General features: G+C 42.3%; 1 protein-coding gene across 4 annotated transcripts in view; it reads right to left on the bottom strand.

Annotated features, from left to right (window-relative positions):
• GABRD (gamma-aminobutyric acid type A receptor subunit delta) overlaps positions 1-23,906 on the bottom strand; it is a 310,753-nt gene that overhangs the window by 196,023 nt on the left and 90,824 nt on the right. For 3 of the 4 annotated variants that reach the window (XM_063943053.1, XM_063943056.1, XM_063943054.1), the window contains one exon: positions 9,762-9,874. In XM_063943053.1, the coding sequence (XP_063799123.1) occupies positions 9,762-9,874 (113 nt within the window). Of the gene's footprint in view, positions 1-9,761; positions 9,875-10,057; positions 10,187-23,906 lie in introns of all 4 variants that reach the window. The other variant, XM_063943055.1, reaches the window with a different exon arrangement.

Here is a 23,906-nt window from a genome sequence, read left to right as displayed (position 1 = left end):
TACACCAGTTTTTTGCAACCCAGCATTAAATCCGAGATTATCTTAATTCCTGAAAATGGAGAAGGGGGTACAATTTTGGAGGCTTTGGCCCATAGTTTTTCAGTTTGTCCAGTAATGTGGTAAAAAATAATTAAATATTTGCTTGGTTGAAGTCCTTTCTGTTCCACACCAATATAGGAGTGGAGGAGAAAGCCTGTGTGTTGTTCCTGATTCCAAAATGTGAAAAGTCATCAAATATGAAGGTGGTATGTTTGTAGCTAGCTATGATTCGGAGAACTTGGCGAGCTTTTTCCAGGGGACCACCTGTCGCTGAAATGATGGGTTTATTAAACTGTGCATGTCCTGTTTAAACAACACAAGGGTGGGAGGGCCCAAGACAATTCCATCTTGCACCTTTTTTTTTTCTTTGCATTATGTGCTCTTTGGGGCTTATTTTTTAAACATGCCATCCTGTCTGCCACTGCAGTACCACTCCTAGATGGGCCAGGTTTTTGTGCCGCCCACTTGTGTCGCTTAGCTTAGTCATCCAGCGATCTTGGTGCACTTCTTTTTCTTCTTTGCATCATGTGCTGTTTGGGGCCTATTTTTTAAAAAATTGCCATCCTGTCTGCCACTACTAGATGGGCCATGAGTTTGTGCCACAACAAAAAGTTGAACGACTCTCAAGCGCTGTTTTATATTGTCAAAGTCGAAAAAGTCGATTTTGTGTAACCCTCATGAATGTGGAAGGGGGAGGAGCAGCGGCCATTTTGGGAAGGTAATTTTTTCTAAATGGCTGATTTTCAGTCTGCTCAAGAATAATCAGCCATCCTTGGTCAAAAAGAAATCACCATTTATGAGTTACCAATGCATTTATTTAACCCATGCCATAGTCAATTACAAATAGTTTCAGATGGGGCTTAATGAAAGTTAATAGTAAGATGAATACTTGATGTAAGAACGACACACAGATATAAACAAAGTTTTTTTCCCCGTTTACCTCTAGGATTCAGTTAACTCTGCTTGCTGTAAGATAGCCATTGAAATGCAAATTAACCTGTGTAACTGCTTTTTCCTAACAGTGGAAAAAAAAAAACCACCTTTACAGGCAACCAATAGCACATAGCATTCATATGCAAATTAGAAGCACTTAATGGGTAAATGAGTCTCAGGAGACCAGTGAATGGTACATATATATATATAATATTATAATTATGTGTATATTTATATCAGTGTATGTTCTGCAAGATAGCTATCCAATCTGAATCATACCATTTGAATTATTGAGGATTATTAGATTCATTTTGACCTGTACTGAAAAAATTTGTTGCTATTTAGTTTAAATATAGAGTTAATATTTAAGAAATAAATGTAAGACGCACATGCAGCCTGGCCTAGTTGTAAAGGTTTATACAGTAGAAACTGTGTGTGTGTTAAGTAAGTGATTATAGTTAAATATCGCTTACATTTATAGAAGTGTGAGTTTTGTAGCACTGCGGACGTACGGCCTTTGTACACGTGTCTCGAATAGCGAACGGGACTGCGTACGCAACGTAAAGGCATACACACGTGGCGTGTTCACGCAACGTGCGTAAAAGTACGACCGCTAAATACAAAGCACACAATAGCATTGTTTTAGTTTAGGCGCGAGACGGTAGCCACGCGATAATAGCACAAATTGATCAGTGTCCAATATTTAGTTTAAATACCTTTCTTACTGTATCACCTCTGGAATTAAGGCTGTTTTTCTGAATGAAAGTTAATTTTCTGTACAGAAAAACCAAAGTGTATATGAGTGAACGAGTGTGAGTGTGCAAACAATAAAGGTTTTGTGGACCCAGGGAATTCGGGATCCCGTCGGAGACCACACCAGGTGAGTGGACACTTGGTGGCGTGAGATTGGCTTGCTCACGTTAACATTGGATTAAGGTATAAAGGAGCAATTAGTATAACAGCAGACCAAGAGGTCAGCGAAGTCAGAAAACCGCTGACAAAGTCAAGCGAAGCTCTGAATACCGCGGCCTAAAAGGTCAGCGAGGTTTTGTGTAGAGAGCGCAGCCCAGGGGGTTGGTGTAGTACCCATATAGGCCCGTTCAGATACGCTCCGGTTGAGGTTTCGCTGCCTGAAAAACGATTCCATTGGTCGCACGGCGGATAAGTAACAGTTACCTATACGCTGGGCGATTGTACCGCGCGTTCGTGAGTGCAATACTTAGCCCACTGCGATACCCTTTTACGAGTTGTGCGTAAAAATTGCGGGACCATTGGCGCTAGGTGTAGTACACGCAACGTGATTTGTGTAACAATTTTTTTTGTTTTAAGGGAGTTTCGCTGGTCACTTAGGAAATCTCCAACGACCAATATTTACTGGTTAGGGTAAGTCACTCCCACACATTTCCAGTAAATAGAGGTTACACAGGGGCCTGAGGTTGGGTACGACCGGCGCTGACGACAGTGTTTAGGTGTATTGGCCAACGTGGGCGTGAGTGGGTGAGAGCGCTCGGAGAACTTTCACCGTTGCCTTATCACTGAGTATTTTGTTTTTTTGTAGGAATTTGCTGAGTAGGCAATACCTGCAAAAGATGGGGGCCAGTTGCTCAAGTAAGGGACGATCAACCAGGGTTCAGGTTGACATTCCGTGGCCCAAAGGGTCGGCGAGGTACATAATGTGTGAGAAATATGGCTCACACACAGAGGTTTTATGCAATGAATGGGAACGTATGACTGCGGAAGATAGGGAACCATTCCCTAAAGTAGGCAGTTTTAATCCAGAGGTGTTGCAGAATTTAAGGATTAGGATATGTCTGTTAAAATCCCGAAAAGAAAGGATCAGACACTCAAACTGTTTACATTTATGGCAACGAGAGAGTGATATGCAAAGGGATCTAGCTCACGCAGCTGGTTCCAACCCTGGCAGGAAACTGATTGCAACTGCACCACCACCACCGTATATTACAGGAGAGAAAGTGGCTACAGACAATGACATACTGATATATGCTAAGAGTAAAATTGATAAATGTAGTAATGATAATAAGAATGAACTTAATAAATGTATTAATGCTAACCCGTGCAAGTTGTATCCCATCTTAAACTTCCCTCAGGAATACGAGCAAGAAAATGAACCCAGCACGATATCGGCACTTTCTCCAGCAGCCACCGTACAGGACACCCAGGTGGGCACGGCCCAACCGGTAAGAGCAGTAGTAAAGCCCCCTAGCAGAGGGACAGGTGAGGTCGTGTCCACAGGTAAGTACGGTACAGTACATTATGCAGAGACAATTGTACCTCACATTGTAGAAGCAACCCAGAACGATGTAATTGAACTAAATCCTGTCAGGGTGATCGCAGTCCCCAATGGGAAGACTGACGCTCAGGTAATCACTCCCGTCAGGAACATTGCTATGCATTGTCCTTGGTCCCGGACAGAATTGAGGACAATTATGTCTGAATTTCCCGATCCCAGAAAAGATCTAGCCGCATGTCAGAGGTTTATTAGAGAACTAGGTAACGCCACCGAACCCACAAACAAAGATTGGCGGACAGTGCTACGGGCATGTTTGCCCTCCAATATTGACCCTGTGAAATTCATTGCTGATTGTAAATTAGACGCAGAGGTACCTCTCACTGATGAATACACTCAGGAGAATGTACGACAGATCAATCTGCAATTAGGAGTATATTTCCCAACTGTTGTCAAGTGGAATAAAATCTTCTCCATTAGACAAAAACAAGGTGAACCTGCTTCTGAATATTTCCATCGAGCACTGCAGGAAATGGCTAGATACACTGGGGTCGAGGACATTAACGAAAATGTACACCATAGAGAGGTAGCTGTGTCCGTATTAATGGATGGCTTGAAAGAAACATTGAGAACAAGGGTACAAACCACTCAACCTAACTGGAGAGGTATTTCGGTGGCTGCATTAAGAGAGTCCACTATCGAGCACGATCGGAACATCATTAAACACAGGGAGTCACAGGGGGATAAGCTGATGACCGTAAGTATCAAAGCCCTGACAACGAAGCAACATCAGCCAAAACCCCAGACCCCTGATGGTAAGTCGTATGTAGTAAAATGTTATAAATGTCAAAGGGAAGGACATTACGCACGAAACTGTAATTATAAAAGCAACGTATATAGACCCCCTAGACAAGAACACGAGCAAAGTTATGATACATGTAATTGGGATCAGGGATCACATAGGAAAAATTTTGGGCCACACCTATAGTCTGCAGCCAGTGAAGTTGATTGCTAGCCTTGGTAGTGAACCTGAGGTCACAGTTGATATAGTTGGTAGATCATTTCTTGTAGATACAGGGGCGGCCAGGTAAACTCTGTGATTTATCTTTAAAAGTTTCCTCTTCATCTCTGACATTCACCGACAGATTTACAGCTCAAACGTCACATATCTACTCGGTCTTTTCAGAGGTCTGCCCAACCCCAGTATATCTCACCAGCATCATTGTGCCTGGCCATGCACAGAGGGTGGAGAGTGGAAATACTGGTGGAGGGAGACTGTGCAGAGATACCGATAGACATGTTGGTGTGACAGCCTGATGGTGGACGCAAATCTAACAAATTTTCTCTTTTTTTATTATTCTCTCTCTCTCTCTTTTTTTTTTCATTTTCCACGGATGGTTTATTTCACACAACAGTTAAACACATTGTACTGCAGGATTTATGTTCCATACAGAAAGGTCGCTGACTTGGAAAGAATATCGTATCACTGGAGCGTCTGTTCCAGGAAGACTGAGAGGCAGCACTGTTGAGACGGTATCTGAGCACGGAGAACAACAAGACTAGAGGCGGTTGTCGTACCAGTTTTCTTTTTCCTTTTTATTATTTTCTCCATCTCCAATTATCCTCCTTTCCTCCCCCTTCTTGTTTCCTTTTCTCTCCCCTTAACAAGATGGACTTACCCCAAGAGACTGCATTCCTGGTTTTCCTGTTGACCCTGTGGTTGACCAGAGCAGTCTGTTTCGGTGAGAGTACCATAGAGGTCGAGAAAGGATCTGGAATGGGTTCTGATGACAAGGACGGATTTGTAGAATTCCAAGAGCAACACACCCACCGAGCAAAGGCGAGTATCAGAAAACGATCTGGTAGTCAAGAAACTAGGAGGCACTGTAAAGGGTTATTGGCTGAGGAAAATTGTATTTGTAGAAACTGTGAAAACATAGTTGAGGACGGGTGCATCCAGAGATGTCAGTCCAGCAGTAATATCAACATGGACCGTCATCCATTGAGTGATTATCACTCATTAGTGGGTAAGGTTTTAAACCAAACAGAATGCTGGGTGTGCTCACAAGTACCTCAAGGTCAGAGCAAGTCAGGACTAGTACCGTATCCTTTAACAATAGATGAGGTAATTGAATTACGGGGTGGGAGACCGGTGGACAAGAAATTTAATATTTCTAGGCCCCCTAGCGTGAAGCTCCACCAATATCACGTGGATAGATCCTTAGTATGTTTCAACATTTCCAATTCTCGAAAGCCGGGAAATTGGGAAGTGACATGGAATAACCAAACATGGCATTTTCACACAGAGCCGACAGAATGCCCGTAGACTCAGAACTTATACGCCAAATAGCCGACGGTGGAAGGTATTTTCGGTACAGGTATACTCTAGGAAGTAGGACCATGCGGCTTGGAGAAGTATCAACAGGGTACTGTGCGCATATCATACAGCCTGATACGTGTACTGAACAGATGAGAGAGTTAGGGATAGGATTTTTCACTTGGAAGGTTTGCAATATGGTAGTGTCATATTCTGTCCCATATGTTCTCACCGATGATGCATATTTCATATGCAGGAGGAAGGCGTATAAGTGGCTTGCCCAAAACTCAGAGGGATCGTGTTACATTGGAAGAGTGTTGCCAGAAGTTATGACCATAACCCATAATAAGATGAAAGACGTTCACCGCAATGTTCAAGCTTCTTACACTCACACTCTATATGAACACATCGTTAAGAGACACCTTATAGATAGGACAGAGCACGCAGCCTCTGATTTGATCCACGAATCCACCGGGATTCAATTCCTACTCGCGTTAGATATCACCCGTACCGCCAGAGGAATTATAAATTATAGGTATATTCATGCGCTAGCGAACCTGATAGATAATATCACCGAGATGTATGATGACACCTTCAGGTATACAGGGAGGGAGTTGCAAGCTTACAAAACGGAACTGATCCAGCACAGGATGGTTCTCAATTATATCACAGCGGTGACAGGAGGGTACTGTGTCACCTTAGCAACTCAGTATGGTGTGAAGTGCTGCACGTATATTACAAACAGCACTGATGACCCGACCGAGGTCATAAATCAAAAGATGGACGATATCTTACAGTTGAAGTGGGAGTTCCGAAGGAGACACAACCTTACCTTTACTGCTGTGAGTAATGAACTGACCGGCTGGGTCTCATGGTTGAACCCACGCAATTGGTTCTCAGGTTTAGGAGAATGGGCTCAAAATGTTATTGTGAGTGTAGGAAAGTTTCTCCTTTGTATCCTGGGAGTTGTCATAATGATTGGCTTGATATTTAGGTGTGTTCGAGTTTTAACGCGGCGCAAGCACGGTACCAAAGTGATGAGCTTAAGGAGCGGGGGCATTGTTACAACAACTGATTTAATTTATGACCCATCAATAGAGACAATGTTGTGATAAGACGTGATTCCACGGTCTGTTTCTTTCACCCGTTTCTCCTTTGTTTTCCCTCAAGCAAAAATACATCCATTCGGAAAAGACTTTGATGAACAATGCATCCATTCGGAAAAGACTTTGATGAACACTACATCCATCCAGAAAAGACTTTGATTGACACTTTCAGCAAAGATACACCCATCCGGACAAGACTTTAACCAACACCCAAGAACGATTGCACAAATGTTATGTGAATGTATTTGTGATACGTGTCTTATCTTCATCTCTACAACCTTCAGGTAGTGTCACACATAGTCGATAGGTAATACCCATATATTAGCATTCACATATGTTCCCCCCTCCATGTATCATCAACTAAATGTGCACCCCATTTGTTGGAACAAGAAGCCGAAAAGAGCTCGGTAGTGTTTGTTGGCCCACTTACAGACCCTTAATACGGGATAAGAAGGATTTAATGTATACTTCGCAATACCTCGAAGCTTATCTAGAACATATACGGCACGATGATACATGCCCCTCAGACATGGATTTCAAACATACATGCTTTTACTATCCCACTAGGTCATCCATTTCTCGCCTACACCTCTCCTCATACCATCCAATCATCTGTAGATATTGTATGGTATATTTTTCTGTTTAATGTTTAGATAGTGGCAGTTATTATTGACTGCCAAAGGGTGGACTGTCAAAGTCGAAAAATATTGAAGCACACACACCAAGTACAAACCACACACACATGGCCCCTACGCGCGCACTCGTTCTGCTGTGTGTGCACATATCCGCAATTTGCGTAAGGTCGCTCCCCGCGGTCATGCGCCTTAGCGCGTGGTATGCGTATTTACGGTAGGGTTTGTGTGCGCATGGAGGGCTATCAAAACATTACATATTTAATCCAAATAGTGCACAATGTACACATAGCCTCCCTGCACCACATCAGAAAGAAATAGCTGTTTAAAATGATAACAGAACAAAGGGATTCACCTTTACAGGATAGGAGGGGACAGAACAAGGTTACAAGGTGGTGTTTGGTATCCAGCTGTAGGGTATTTTAAGGGAAACATTCTGCTGTTGGTTTGAGAAAGATCGCTTGTTCCTGCGTATAGTTATGTGCAAAATTAAAATATGAACATTAACTGTGTTTACTGTATATTATGTATGCGGCAGGGATCCAGAGGATACCACCCACAAGAGCAGTTGGGGAAAGACATCGCCCACCTATTCAAATCCACCTATGACCTCTTCTGTAATGTAGAGACACATCCCTGTGTCCAATGGACAAAGAGATTACAGTATCCATTGTGTTATGTTTTGGATGAAGTGAATATAGAGAGCCTACAGCAGGTTTAGTCAGACAGAAGGCTCACAACGCTATCTATCAGATGGCGGAGGACCGGACCGGGTTGCGCTTGCGAACATTCTCACGTATGTACATTCTCTGTAGAAATTATTATTCTGTTTAGATTTACTTGTTAGCCTGTAGTGTATAATTTGTATTGTTTATCTTTTGGAACAAATCCACAGTGGCCTTAGAACCCTGTGGTTTCAACTACAAAACTGTGATGTGCCTTCACTTTCCTGCAAGGGTTTTAAAGTAGATTTATCTGTATAAGGTGTATAAGCATTGATAAGGTGTACGCACTGTGGGTACTTTGTATCGTCAGCGCTACTTAAGGTTTAAGGTATAACATTGTTGCAGTACTTTGCTGCTAAGGGTTTAAAGTGTAATCATATCATTACATTGTATCATTAACAAGGTTTAAAGGTTACCAATTGTGTGTGCGCTCGCTGTGTGTACTCTGTACACTCAGCGCAGCGTGTGTACCACGTGCAGGACTCTGTACGCAAATAGCGTACAAAGTGCGTAGCACATGTATTCAGTCTAGAGGCCATAGCGGCTTCATGGTAATAGTGTATCTAGAGGTATAGCTTTGTGTTTTAAGATAATATAGACATTATCAATATGTACACAAATTTCTTTCTGACGGACTTCAAATGTAGGTATCCTCAAAAGAAAGAAGACAATTGAACTGCATACACGTTCATTATTCTTTTTCATCAGTTTTTTAGTGCTGATTGTCCTCAACTGATCTGCATATAAAGCCTTATGTTCCTATAATGGTTTCTTTAGAACTTCATCATCAGTAAATGAAAACACGCTCTCATTTCTTGTGTTATTGGTATATGGCTCACCTTCAGTCAATGCCCTATGTGCACCAAAAGGTATCTTTAATCCTTCTTCACCATGGACGGGATGTATGGATATGGTCCCCCACACAGTGTCACAGAAACCGGCAAAAATAAGTATACCTCTTGTTGTTGGTATCAACAAAATGTATTTACATAAAATCAATGCGTTTCGGAACTGATGCCGCCCACTTGTGTCGCTTAGATTAGTCATCCAGCTACCTTGTTGCACCTCTTTTTTTCTTTGCATTATGTGCTGTTTGGGGCCTAGTTTTTAAAACTGCCATTCTGTCTGCCACTGCAGTGCCACTCTTAGATGGGCCACGTGTTTGTGCAGCACACTTGGGTCGCTTAGCTTAGTCATCCAGCTACCTCGTGCAACCTTTTGGCCTAAAAACAATATTGTGAGGTGTGAGGTGTTCAGAGTAGAATGAGTGGAAATTAATGTTATTGAGGTTAATAGTACCAGATGATCAAAACTACCCCCAAATTCTGTGATTTTAGCTGTTTTAATGTTTTTTTCAAAAATCCTCCAGATCCAAAACCAAAACATGCAAGGGTGGTTTTAGAAAAACCCAGATCCAAAAACCCAGATCCAAAACACGAGTGGGGATCCAGATCCAAAACCAAAACCCCAAACCCAAAAAGTGTGGAAAGAAACAGCACTCTAAAAAGGTTATTTCAAATAAGCGGTGCCAGTTCACAGCAGGATGAAAAGATAACCGAACAGCACTCACATTTAAGCAGGGTATATTGGTCCAACAGCATAACACAGTAATAATCAGCGGGGCTATTCGTATGTGGCTCAAAACTTTTAATCTTGCAACCCAGTATCGAGGGTTTTGGACTTACGTAGTTGGTGTTTGCACCACAAAGTGACATTTTAGCTCTTACACCAAATAACAATGAATAATTACAATGACTGTACCTCCAATTCCGGGCCTGAAATTCCTGGCATATCCTCTCATCAATCCATCCAAGTTAGGCATCCATGATATTTCAATATTAGAGCCAACATAATTCCCAATATCTTCCACATCACTGAAACAACAGTGTATATGTTTTATATAGTAATGTTGAAAAGAAGACGCAGTGGGAGAATTACTACAGCGCAGTTTCACCAAATTACATGTTTTTTTAAATTGTTATATGCAGCCTGTAAACCATGCAATTTACTAAAGACCAAATCTCATAATAAAACCATATTGTTTCAAAACTCCTTACTCAGTTTTACACGTAGAAAACAGCCAACATATCATGCTGTGATTTGCATACTTCACATGAAACCATTAAAACAAAGAAGACAATTAAGACAGGATTCTGCTCCTATAGCATGCCATTTCAGTATGATGCCTGTAAAAAGAAGAAACAGGACCTGCATTATCTTAAATCATTCACTATATGTTTGGCCACATATTTTAGCCCATCTAACACGACATGGTTAACCTTTATCAGATGGGTCCATAACATCACTAATACTGACACATTATATAAAAGTATAGAGGTTGTACCTACCATAGTGCCATTCTAATATTAGGATGACTGCAATACAAGGATCATACACTAATTATATTCACCTAAGAGCAGGTGGGTGGGGTGCTAATCCTGACAGAAGGAGTCTCACATTTTAGCATACAATATATACATAAATCCAGATTTTAATTAGTCTATGGTCCTTGCATGGCAGTCTACACATTAGAATGTGGGTCATCTTGTGGTAGTTGGGCTTACATTTTTGGCCAAACACACTAAGAAAGCTTATTACTCCATGTTAAATTGTAGAGTTTATTTGAATTGTCATGCATGCCCTGCATATATACCTACAACGTATATATAAGAAACTGTTAATAAATAAATAAATACATTTCACTGCTGCAGGACCTGTATTTACTACTAATTTTGTTTCAACTAAAATGGCTTGACAGATTGGAAGGCCACGAGTACCACAGTCAATGAGTTTGCTACATGACTATGTTGCAATTTATCTAAGAGTTCTTGACTGGCTTGATATTTATTGCATACATAATATATTTCTCTGCATTGACTAACAATTTGGATTCCGGAGTCCCTATTGCTACTTACACAAGGCTGGATTACTGAACGCCTGGCCACCCTAGACTACAGTACAGAATTTGTTTTTTTAGGAAAGTATTTATTACAAAGATCACAATAACATACAATAAGCAGGTCATACAGTAAACTGGGGTACAAAATATTTATATGGAGGAGAAAATCTGCTATAACTTTCAATACCCTAAGAGTGATCCTATTTCAAAGGTAGTAAGGAGAGAGAAACGATCTCAAAAGTGATGGTATGGCAAGCCATCAAGAGAAAAAGAAATAAAAAAAAGGAAAAAGGCAAAGAGATGCCTAATAGAAAGTTTGAGAAGATGGAAAGTAAGAGATAGTTGAGGGGAAGACATCAATCTACAAAAACCTTCAGATAGCCAAAGGTAAAAACATTCAAAACGGGGAAGGAACATTTTGAGAGGCTAGCCAGGGGCCCCAAGATTTGTCGAATGATGTAGATGAAAGGTTTATAATACTGGTCATGTACTCCACAGAAAATGTTTTTATAGGCGTATTTCAACAATTTCTAGCTGCCCGTTAGGGTAATTTTATTCTTATTTTTCAGTGTCACAAGTTAGAGAGTGTATTATTCGTATGTTTTAGGAAAAACAGTCACATATGCACATGTGAGGTACAGTCCATGGTCTTTATTTATATTAAATTTTTGTAGGTATCTTTAAAATTGGATGGTCATTAATATACTGCATATATATATATACATACACACACACACACACACACACACACACACACATACAGTACATATATATATCCATCCAATCCAGTAGTGCAGGCACTCACCACATTTATTATACCTTACAGGTGCCTCTCAGGAGTGAGAATAAGCAGCCGTCAAAATAGCAGTATGTAGATGTTTCGGTAGATGCAAAAAATAATTTATTTTCCTCCATGGAGCCATGGATTCCTTTTAACAAGATAATGCATTCACAGGTTTGGATATTTCTTTATTTTTACAGTTATTACAGTACACTTTGACACATAATTTGTTTTTGCACAATGGACATTATTATTTACAGTTAAAGGGCTGCGCCATGGGGTCGAATGTGGCGCCGGCATATGCCAATGTGTTTATGTTCATGGAGGAAAATAAATTCTTTTTTAGCATCTACCGAGATTTCAGATAACATCCTTCTTTATAAACGATATATTGATGATCTTATACTATTTTGGACAGGCACGGAGCAACAATTACTTGGTCTTTTGGGGCACATTGACAACATGCATGGGGTATCAAACTGACAGTCAATCACAGTCAAACAAGCATGAATTATCTGGATGTTAATATTCGGATCATACAGAATCAAATAGTGACCTCAGTTTATAACAAACCCACTGACCGAAACACATTACTACAACTTAGTAGTTTTCATCCTCTTGCCCTAAAGAAGGGATTGCCGAAATCTCAATTACTAAGAGTGGCGAGAATCACCAGTAATCCACTAGAATTGGATTCAGCTTTAAATACTGTTGTGGAAAAATTGAAACATCGAGGCTACAATCACCGGCAGTTATTACATCAAAAGAATGACGTTCTTCAAATTCCCAGGAGCAAGTTGTTGTCTCCACAAGTTAAATCCGATACCAAAAGGAAAATCCCTCTTGTAACACAGTTCACTACAGCAAGTACAGTAATATCAAGGGCCACAAAAGCATTGTGGGCTATAGTCATGAGTGATAGTAAGATAACTTGTTTCAAGGGCAAAACCATCATGCCGAGTTACAGGAGAGACAAGAACTAGTGCGATGTATTGGTGAAATCGATGTCACTAGAAGATATTTGAACATACAGAAGAAGGGATGTTTCAGATGTCCTGCTTGTGAGACTTGTAATTGTTTGGTACCTGTGACTTTGTTTGTACATCCGGCTACAAAAAGGAAATATAGGATACATCATTATCTTTCATGTTCCACACAATTTGTAGTATATGCAATATGGTGTCCCTGTAATTTAGTATATGCCGGGCAAACCATTAGTTCCTTTAAAGAATGGATGGCGTTGCACCGTTCTGCTACTAGAGTGTCTTTAACAGGTAAGAACAATGACCAGCCAGTTGCCCGACATTTCAAAAAAGCCAAACATGAATTGTCTGACCTCAGGTATATGATCCTTGACCATATTCCTGTAATGGTGCGTGGCGGTGATTGTGCTGAAATTCTCGCACAAAGAGAGGCTAGGTGGATATTTAATTTAAATTCTTTGGCTCCACATGGCTTGAATGAGCAATTACCTTGGAATATATTCCTTTAAACTTATTAAGATATACACATAGCATTATATATCTATATGTCTATACATCTGCATTTCCCGTTGCCTAGGAGCAGTTAAATCTCTTTTATAGGCTGGGTATATTTCCAGTTACGTTAGAACAGTATTATATTCTTTATTAATATGATTGTTACTCTGCTGCTGACATATTTTTAGATATGTATTTATGTATTTGATTTTTCACGCCAGCACTAGTCACTGTATCCCTTTGTTTATTTCCGCATCCTGCCACTCCCCTCATCTCAGAGTGAGGGCCGAAGGTTGTTAGGATGTTGCCAGGCAACGGGCACACGCGGCAGCATGGTGACGTGTACAAATGTAATACACAGTCTGATCACGGTGTATGTTTCCAATGAAATGTTTGTTATAACTATATGCTGTTAATCTCACCTTTATAGCTCTTACGTATGCTCTCTCTTAATTAAGCAAGGAGATAATGTCCAGACATATACAGCTAATAGAAGTACGGGTTGAAAACATATTTTTCCATTTATTTTGTAACAACAGCGTGTAAATATACCTTCCAGTATTGCTCACCACAAAATTTAGAAACTTTACAATTAATTAGTTCATAATTTGCATCACCAAATCATTTCGTAAATAAAGTAAAATAATTAACTTTTTATTTTACAGCAACAGTTGATCTCTACAGAACTCCATCCTATTCCGGAAGAAAAGTTAGATTATTGACAGCACAAATATCAACATTTAATAATTCCTTATAACTACAATTATGGTACATAAATTAATTATCAGTAAATATTGTAATCAACAAAACCTCTCAATGTTTCCAGCTAGATATTTTGTATTTTGAGTCTAGATCACCCCATATGACTGGTTTCTTAGATATCTATACTGTGTGATACCTAATGGCCATAACGTTGGTGCACATGAAGTCTCTTGTTAATTATGCTTTGAAGAAGGAGGCTATTAGCAACAAATTCTTGTTTAAAGTAGGACTATTCTCAATCCGCGTTTTGCTATCTTCCATCAGAATCTCTCTAATTAGAAATAAATGAGTGCCAACAAATAAATAAGACAAGCGTGACGACTGAAACGTAGTCCAGATTAATTGGCTTGTCACTTTCTCCTAGTATCTGTACTTTGTCTTCCAGTTATCACTCTGACTCCTCAATAGGTGCAACTCAAACAGAAATGTAAAATAAACTTTTATTTATTTTAGTTATTCACCACGGGTGAATTAAGTTTCTGGGAGTAGACAGTAGAAGAAACTGACCGGAGAGATTCTACATCTGATCACTAATCTCGGTGCTGACCCTGAGTCATAGGTAAGTATTTCTCAGTGTAGAGATAAAGTATTAATCTTTGCTGACTGGATATTATTTATTATAGAAGTGTAGAATCCAGTGTTGACAGTCAAATTGCAGTATAACTATACTTTCAATGTCACTTTTTAGCGCTCCCCTCTAGAACCCTGACGTTTAGCACTGGAACATAGTCCCTTCAGTGTACCGCCCTTGCTTTTAGGAAAGCCCTTTATAGCCTTTCCTATTTAGGTATTCCTTCTATTCTCCTCCAGCCTGGTGCCGTCTTATTAACAGATTCTTAGGAGCGACTCCTTGACTTATATGGAGTGTCGGTAGCCCCTTCCTTTCTTATTGATCCTGCCTTGCTCAGTTTCTTGCCTGACTCACTCAGCCTGTCACTGCTTACTATTCATTCCCCAGACTGGGGTTTCAGAGGTGGCTCCACCTAGGCTTCTCACACTGGACCGGAGTCAGTCACTCACCCGCTTCGCCTGCCCTCTGGGTGGGACTTCAGTCACACTCCTCTTTCCCTGTCACTGGGGAGGGTTGGCATAGAGCTTCATGTCACTCACGGTTTGGCCGCCTCCTCTTCCCCTTCACGTCACTGCTGAGCTCTATTATGACTGCCAGTGCCCAGTTGACGCCGCTCCGTACAACTCTGCTCCGCTCCGCTCGATGGGTCTGCCAGCGGTCAGTCTCTCACGGCTCTCCAGCCGAACTCCGGTCTGTTTGTGCGGCTCCATTCCTCTCCCGTCAGCAGCACCTTCACGTTTCCAGATTACCTCAGCCAGCAGCAACGGTCCGTCTGTGTTGCTCTTATATAAGCTCCCAGGTTAGTACCCGGATCAGTCCCGCCGCTTTCTCTCCGCACGTGCTGGCTTTTGTGTCTAGGCTCATAGGGGACCAGAGCTCCCCTTCAGTAGTGATTATACAGTTCTTGGGGCCGCGAGCCCGTCCAACTCCTGGGCTGCCAACTGCGCTGTCTATCCCATTTGCTTCACAAGTCTTTTGCCCTCTGTGAGGGTAACATAACCTTTTAATGAATTTAGTACAATACATTTTAATCACATAAAATGGTCATTAACTTCTCAAATTACCTTACTAACAGCAGGGTATTACACGTTTCCCCTCTGGAACTATGCGTGTCCCCACGCATCCTATAATTTATACTTCGATCAATTCATGTATACCTTTTATCATCAGAGTAATTATCAATATACCCCAAAGTATCTTAATCACGATATCTTAGAGGTATTATACCTTTAGTACTTCGTTTCGACCTTCTATTTGCTGGGGTAAGTATCCCATTCTTGACATGACCATCCTCAACACAAGAAAAGTAATTGTCTTCAAACAATTTCTCTACCCGGGTTTTTGGGGCCCTACTTCTTACTGAGCGCTCTGCGGACCGGTGCCACCCATGAACAACAGGAGCTCTATGGGGGTCATGTAGGGGAATATTCTCTGTGATTGGTGATTCGGCTGTCAACACCATGTCTTCTTTTACCCTTGTGACTTCCATTGTGCAGGGTTTTAATTGATCTCTGGATACAACTCTAACTGGTCCTTTTTGACCACAACGAATTCGATAAGTGTAGATATTACCGGCTGGAACACTAACCACGACGTATGGAACGGTTTCCCACATGGCATCGAGTTTGCTAGAGCGATGGGTTTTTTTTTACCCAAACCTTATCTCCTTCATGTAAAGGAAGAGGCCGAGCATTGGCGTTATAAGCTCTCTCCTGCCGTTGGTGAGCTACCTCCATCCTTTGTTCCACAATATGTCTGGCTGTTTCAATCCGCTGCTGGTGTTCTCGCACCCAATTAACTCATGGATCTACAGGGTCGATCACAACGGGGTTCAATTCCAAATCTCGGGGCAGCTTGCCCTGCCTGCCGAACATTAGGTAGTAGGGTGTGAACCCAGTGGAACAGTGTTCGGTGTTGTTATATAAATAGGTAAGTTCAGGGAGAAGGGTAGGCCATTGAGTACGCTTCTCTGCGGATAGACTTCGGAGCATTCCAATGATGGTTCGATTTGCTCTTTCACATAACCCATTCCCCTGTGGGTGATAGGCTGTTGTCCTAACTTTTAGACAGCCGTAAAGAGTACACAGTTCATTGAACAGCTGTGATTCGAAGGCTGGGCCCTGATCGGTCAGGATACCCATAGGGTCTTACAAAATGTTTTAAAAAGAGCTCAGCCGTGGTTCTTGCAGTTAAGTCTCTGGTTGGAACGACAACAAGGAACTTGCTGTAATGATCCGTCATGGTTAACGCATATTGATACCCAGTGTTGCTGTGTTCAAATTTCACATGATCTAGGGCTACGATCTCCAGGGGACGCCGGCTTTTAATAGAATGCAGAAGATCTTTTTGACTGTTGTCCGGATACCTTTTGATATTGCAAGGTACACAGTCACGGCACCATTTCTCAATATCTTCCCTCATCCCGATCCAGAAGTACCTTTTTCGCAATATTGCCTCGGTTTTCTGGGTACCAAAATGTCCAGACCCATCATGATAGGCCTCGAGCAGAAGAGTAGCCTGTCGTTTTGGAACTACTACTTGCGTAATAGTTTGATGTGTGTTGGGGTCAAGGCTGCTACGTATAATCAGCCCTTGCTTTACCCGGATGCGATCTCGATGTCTTAATAATTTAATTAATTCTGGATCAGCTTCGGTTCGCTGTGTTTTGTTCAGGTATCGCTTCTGCTGAATAAGACTCATTAGTTCAGTCAAAACTGGGCTCTCTCGTTGAATTCTTTTCCATTCTCCTGCAGAAAAACCCAGATGAAGATTTTCGGATTGTGTAGGAGCATCAACAGAGACTGGATCAGACGTCACAACCCGTACTTTACCCCCGAGATGGAACACCGGGGTCTCTACTTCCTCCATGTCGTCTTTATCCAATTCAGGAAGGTTGGCAATGGGTAGGCGGGATAAGGCATCGGCATTCCTATTCATCTTTCCGCTCCGGTAGTTGACGGTGTATTGAAAGTTGGCCAGGCGAGATACCCAACGTTGCTCGAGTGCTCCCAACCGTGCATTGGACAGGTGAGCCAACGGATTATTGTCGGTCATAATAATGACGGGAGAAGCAGCCAGATAGTTCTTGAATTTCTCGGTGATGGCCCATATGAGAGCAAGTAACTCTAACTTAAACGTACTGTAATTCTCGTTGTTGCGCTCTGTTTTGCGAAGGCCTCTACTGGCATATGCTATTACCCTTTCACGACCATCCTGCATTTGTGATAGCACAGCTCCTAATCCCCGGTGACTTGCATCCGTATAAACTTGGAAAGGTTTTTCATAATCTGGATAGGCGAGTAGAGGAGCAGTGACCATAGATGTCTTAAGCAGTTCAAAGGCACGTTGCTGATCTTCACCCCAGGTGATTAAACGATGAACTCCTCCTTTCCTGTCCAGACTTGCCACGCAGTAATTCTTGTAGCGGAGCTGCCAGTTTAGCAAAACCCTGTACGAACCGCCTATAATAACTCACAAAACCCAGAAAGCTTCGGACCTCCTTCACTGTCTTTGGGATAGGCCATTCTTGTACGACACATATCTTCCCTGGATCTGGTTTGACACCCTCAGCGCTGACTATATGTCCCAAATATTGGACCTCTGGTTTGAGTAGATGACATTTTTCTGGCTTAAGCTTCAACCCTGATTTGATGAGTTGCTTGAACACCTCCTCTAGATGTTTAAGATGCTCTTCATAACTCCTTGAAAAGATGATAACGTCATCCAGATACAGCAGGACCATTTCAAAGTTATGATGTCCCAGACAGTGCTCCATGACACGTTGGAAGGTAGCCGGCGCGTTGCAAAGTCCGAAGGGCATTCTATTGAATTCAAATAATCCCATGGGCGTGGTGAAGGCAGTTTTTTCCCGGTCTTCCGGTGCCATCGGGATTTGCCAATATCCGCTAGGGAGGTCTAGAGTAGAAAAGTAGGCCGCGGTCATCAAAGCCGTCAATGACTCCTCTATTCTTGGTAACGGATAGGCGTCTTTATGGGTCACAGCATTCAATTTGCGATAATCCACGCAAAACCGGAGACTTCCATCCTTTTTCTTGACGATAACTAAAGGAGCTGCCCATGGACTGTAACTCTCACTGATGACACCTGCGGCCCTCATATCTGAAATCATTTTTCGCACGGGTTGATACATGGCGGGTGGTAGGGGTCGATGTCTCTCCTTGATGGGCGGATTATTTCCTGTGTGAATAGCATGATACACCCCTTCAGCCATTCCAAAGTCAGAGGGGTTCTGACTAAAAGCCACTGAATTTTTTCGTACCAATTTTAGCACCCCTGCTCGCTGTTCCTCGGAGGTATTCAAGTCACCTATTTGGATTTCATTCCACCAAAGACCCTCACTTTCGGCGGCAGAGACGTTTTTGGTCGTGGCTCCTTGATGCGCCGATGGTATGTTTTCCTCCAATACATCTTGGAAATTAACTTGGGACACCCTTGCTACCATGCAGTGCCGAAAGAGTCGTATAGGGTAGTTTTGAGGATTCAAGATGCGAACGGGTACTCGACCTTTCTCTACTCTTGCCAATGTCCGGGCTACTACAAATGGTTGCTGACCATCTGAGTCACAAGACTCTATGAGGGCATCATAGCCTTGTCCGCCAGGGCCAATCCAAGCTTTGCACCAAACTACGTGTTCCGAGTAGGACATTAACATTACAGGCCGTCGGTCAGCAATTCGTGCCTTTCCAACCTCCCCTTTGTCATTTGTGAATTTCATCTGGCCCTCCAGTAGCCGAGCAGTCTGTTGAAGTGTCCTCCGCTCCCGCGGGGCGGCTGTCTTCATTTCTATGCGCAAGGCTTAGACTAATTCGTCGGGACAGTTTCTGAGGACATTCATCCCGAGAATGACTGGGGGCAGAAAGTCATTTGGAACCGTTGTCACTAAACATCCCTGTCTGAATAAGTTTGCTCTACCCACTTTCATGTCGGCTTCCCAGTAGCCACGGTAGGTGATAGGTTGTCCGTTACTGGCTAATAGATGTAACCAGGTAGTTGGTGGGGTGACTATGGTTTGCTCTTCCCAATGTTGGAGGAATTCATGAAGTCGAATGGTCGAAACTTGAGATCCTGTATCCAGGAGAGCAGCCATCTCCACACCATTGATCTGAATGTTCAGGCGAGGACACTCACCGACATACCTTGGCCACCACTCCTGCGATGTCGGACCTATTGGTACATTTCCTCCCGAGGGTCAGTCCCCTGCCTCGGGGTCTCCTCGTTTAAAGCTTCATTGGGACAATTTCTCTCAATGTGGCCACTTTGCCTACAACCCCTGCATATAGGCTGTCCTTGAGCATCAAACTGGTCAGTGGAATGTCTACCCATTCCCCTTGGTGTATCCCATCGAGAACGATTCCTGGCACCCCTATCTTGCCGCCATTCCCGACGTCGTCCGACGTTTTGGCCTTGACTCAACTCCTCGAGTTTCTGATCCATTCTAGCTAGGTGTAATGTAAGTTCCGTCATTTTAGAGTTTAGGGTCCCAATTGGATCCTGACTAGATGGAGCTTATGCCTGTTGAGTGACTGTCTTAGGCAATGCCACCTCAGTTTTGGCTTGAGATCTCATTTCCTTTATCCCTTCGTCTGACTCAGCTGAAACCTCATACTCAGCATCTTCACAGGAATTTAGTCCAAGAATTTGAAGAATTTCTTCTTTGAACTTAGAAAAGGAGCACTTTGGCTGTTGACGCCGCACCATTCTCATTTGGGCCTGAATGGTTTCCCCTTGAGCCCCTTCAATAAAGAGATTAATTAAAGTCTCATCAGCCTGCTGTACTTCACGTGGGTCTAAGGCTTGAACTGCCCTCATGGCTTCCTGCAATCCCAACGCAAAGTCCCTTAAAGTTTCGCCACCTCTTTGTTTTCTAGCGTATAGTCGACTTTTTAAATTGGAAATTGTTTTTAGGGCGAAGATGCACCCCAATTTTTCCAAGATGCCTTCCGCGGTCTCCTTCTCTTCTTCCGTCCATGCCTCTGACTCACGCAGCGCAGAACCTTTTAACTGTCCCAATACGATCTCCCCTTTCTGTACCTCGTTCAGCTGGTACAACCTGAACATAGAACGCATCTTATTCCTAAACTCCTTTAGCTGACTGGTTCCTGGGGTATGCATGTCTCCCGAGTAAGTAAGAAGCCATGAAGCGCCAAAATAATATGGCATCGTAATAGGTGATGCTATCCCTTGGTTCCAACCTGCCGGAGATTGACCAGATGACGCGGGCAATCTCCTCCGGGTAGATGTTGATGCCGGAGTCTGATGTTCCGGTGATTGCGACATTCTATCCTGTTCGTGGACGCCAAAAGTCTATCTGTAATACACAGTCTGATCACGGTGTATGTTTCCAATGAAATGTATGTTATAACTATATGCTGTTAATCTCACCTTTATACCTCTTACGTATGCTCTCTCTTAATTAAGCAAGGAGATAATGTCCAGACATATACAGCTAATAGAAGTACGGGTTGAAAACATATTTTTCCATTTATTTTGTAACAACAGCGTGTAAATATACCTTCCAGTATTGCTCACCACAAAATTTAGAAACTTTACAATTAATTAGTTCATAATTTGCATCACCATATCATTTCGTAAATAAAGTAAAATAATTAACTTTTTATTTTACAGCAACAGTTGATCTCTACAGAACTCCATCCTATTCCGGAAGAAAAGTTAGATTATTGACAGCACAAATATCAACATTTAATAATTCCTTATAACTACAATTATGGTACATAAATTAATTATCAGTAAATATTGTAATCAACAAAACCTCTCAATGTTTCCAGCTAGATATTTTGTATTTTGAGTCTAGATCACCCCATATGACTGGTTTCTTAGATATCTATACTGTGTGATACCTAATGGCCATAACGTTGGTGCACATGAAGTCTCTTGTTAATTATGCTTTGAAGAAGGAGGCTATTAGCAACAAATTCTTGTTTAAAGTAGGACTATTCTCAATCCGCGTTTTGCTATCTTCCATCAGAATCTCTCTAATTAGAAATAAATGAGTGCCAACAAATAAATAAGACAAGCGTGACGACTGAAACGTAGTCCAGATTAATTGGCTTGTCACTTTCTCCTAGTATCTGTACTTTGTCTTCCAGTTATCACTCTGACTCCTCAATAGGTGCAACTCAAACAGAAATGTAAAATAAACTTTTATTTATTTTAGTTATTCACCACGGGTGAATGAAGTTTCTGGGAGTAGACAGTAGAAGAAACTGACCGGAGAGATTCTACATCTGATCACTAATCTCGGTGCTGACCCTGAGTCATAGGTAAGTATTTCTCAGTGTAGAGATAAAGTATTAATCTTTTCTGACTGGATATTATTTATTATAGAAGTGTAGAATCCAGTGTTGACAGTCAAATTGCAGTATAACTATACTTTCAATGTCACTTTATAGCGCTCCCCTCTAGAACCCTGACGTTTAGCACTGGAACATAGTCCCTTCAGTGTACCGCCCTTGCTTATTGGAAAGCCCTTTATAGCCTTTCCTATTTAGGTATTCCTTCTATTCTCCTCCAGCCTGGTGCCGTCTTATTAACAGATTCTTAGGAGCCACTCCTTGACTTATATGGAGTGTCGGTAGCCCCTTCCTTTCTTATTGATCCTGCCTTGCTCAGTTTCTTGCCTGACTCACTCAGCCTGTCACTGCTTACTATTCATTTCCCAGACTGGGGTTTCAGAGGTGGCTCCACCTAGGCTTCTCACACTGGACCGGAGTCAGTCACTCACCCGCTTCGCCTGCCCTCTGGGTGGGACTTCAGTCACACTCCTCTTTCCCTGTCACTGGGGAGGGTTGGCATAGAGCTTCATGTCACTCACGGTTTGGCCGCCTCCTCTTCCCCTTCACGTCACTGCTGAGCTCTATTATGACTGCCAGTGCCCCAGTTGACGCCGCTCCGTCCAACTCTGCTCCGCTCCGCTCGATGGGTCTGCCAGCGGTCAGTCTCTCACGGCTCTCCAGCCGAACTCCGGTCTGTTTGTGCGGCTCCGTTCCTCTCCCGTCAGCAGCACCTTCACGTTTCCAGATTACCTCAGCCAGCAGCAACGGTCAGTCTGTGTTGCTCTTATATAAGCTCCCAGGTTAGTACCCGGATCAGTCCCGCCACTTTCTCTCCGCATGCGCTGGCTTTTGTGTCTAGGCTCAAAGGGGACCAGAGCTCCCCTTCAGTAGTGATTATACAGTTCTTGGGGCCGCGAGCCCGTCCAACTCCTGGGCTGCCAACTGCTCTGTCTATCCCATTTATCCTCCATGAGGGTTAAAAATTGCTTCACAAGTCTTTTGCCCTCTGTGAGGGTAACATAACCTTTTAATGAATTTAGTACAATACATTTTAATCACATAAAATGGTCATTAACTTCTCAAATTACCTCACTAACAACAGGGTATTACACAAACATCGGAAATGCCGGGACTTCCAGAGCTCGGCTCGTGGCGGCGGGAGAACGGCACAAGGAATCTGAATCACCAGCCTACTTAAAGGAAAGCTTGTCACACTGTGTGTTTGTTTTGCAGCATTGTACCTTAAGGAAAATGCCCTGCGAGGTGTTGAAACGTTGGTACCCTAATATGCACATTGCACTTTAATAAGTTTTGAAATACATCTTTGAAATCCGGTAAGTGTCGCCTGGTTCCTGCATGCCAATATTGAAAAGGGGTAAGCAGACCCGACCCAGGGAACCTATACATACATTTTATATATATATATATATATATATATATATATATGTATATACATACATACATACATACAGTGCCTTGCTAAAGTATTCACCCCCCTTTGCATTTTTCATGTTTTTTTGCCTCACAACCTGGCATTAAAATGGATTTTTGAAGGTTTGCATCATTTCATTCACAGGACATGCCTACAACTTTATTTTATTGTGAAGCAAACAACAAATAGGACAAAATAACAGAAAACTTCAGCGTGCATAACTATTCACCCCCCTAAAGTCAGTACTTTGTAGAGCCGCCTTTTGCGGCAATTACAGCTGCAAGTCGCTTTGGATAAGTCTCTATGAGCTTTCCACATCTTGCCACTGGGATTTTTGCCCATTCCTCAAGGCAAAACTGCATCAACTCCTTCATGTTGGATGGTTTCCGCTTGTAAACAGCAATCTTCAAGTCTGACCACAGATTCTCAATTGGATTGAGATCTGGGCTTTGACTAGGCCATTCCAACACATTTAAATGTTTACCCTTAAACCACTCGAGTGTTGCTTTAGCAGTATGCTTCGGGTCATTGTCCTGCTGGAAGGTGTACCTCCGTCCCAGTCCCAAATCACAGGCATACTGAAACAAGTTTTGCTCAAGAATATCCCTGTAATTAGCACCATTCATCTTTCCCTCGACTCAAAACAGTTTTCCAGTCCCTGATGCTGAAA

This window comes from Pseudophryne corroboree, chromosome 10 (assembly GCF_028390025.1).
Source record: "Pseudophryne corroboree isolate aPseCor3 chromosome 10, aPseCor3.hap2, whole genome shotgun sequence".
Lineage (NCBI taxonomy): Eukaryota > Metazoa > Chordata > Amphibia > Anura > Myobatrachidae > Pseudophryne > Pseudophryne corroboree.
This window is presented reverse-complemented; position numbering and strand designations above follow the sequence as displayed.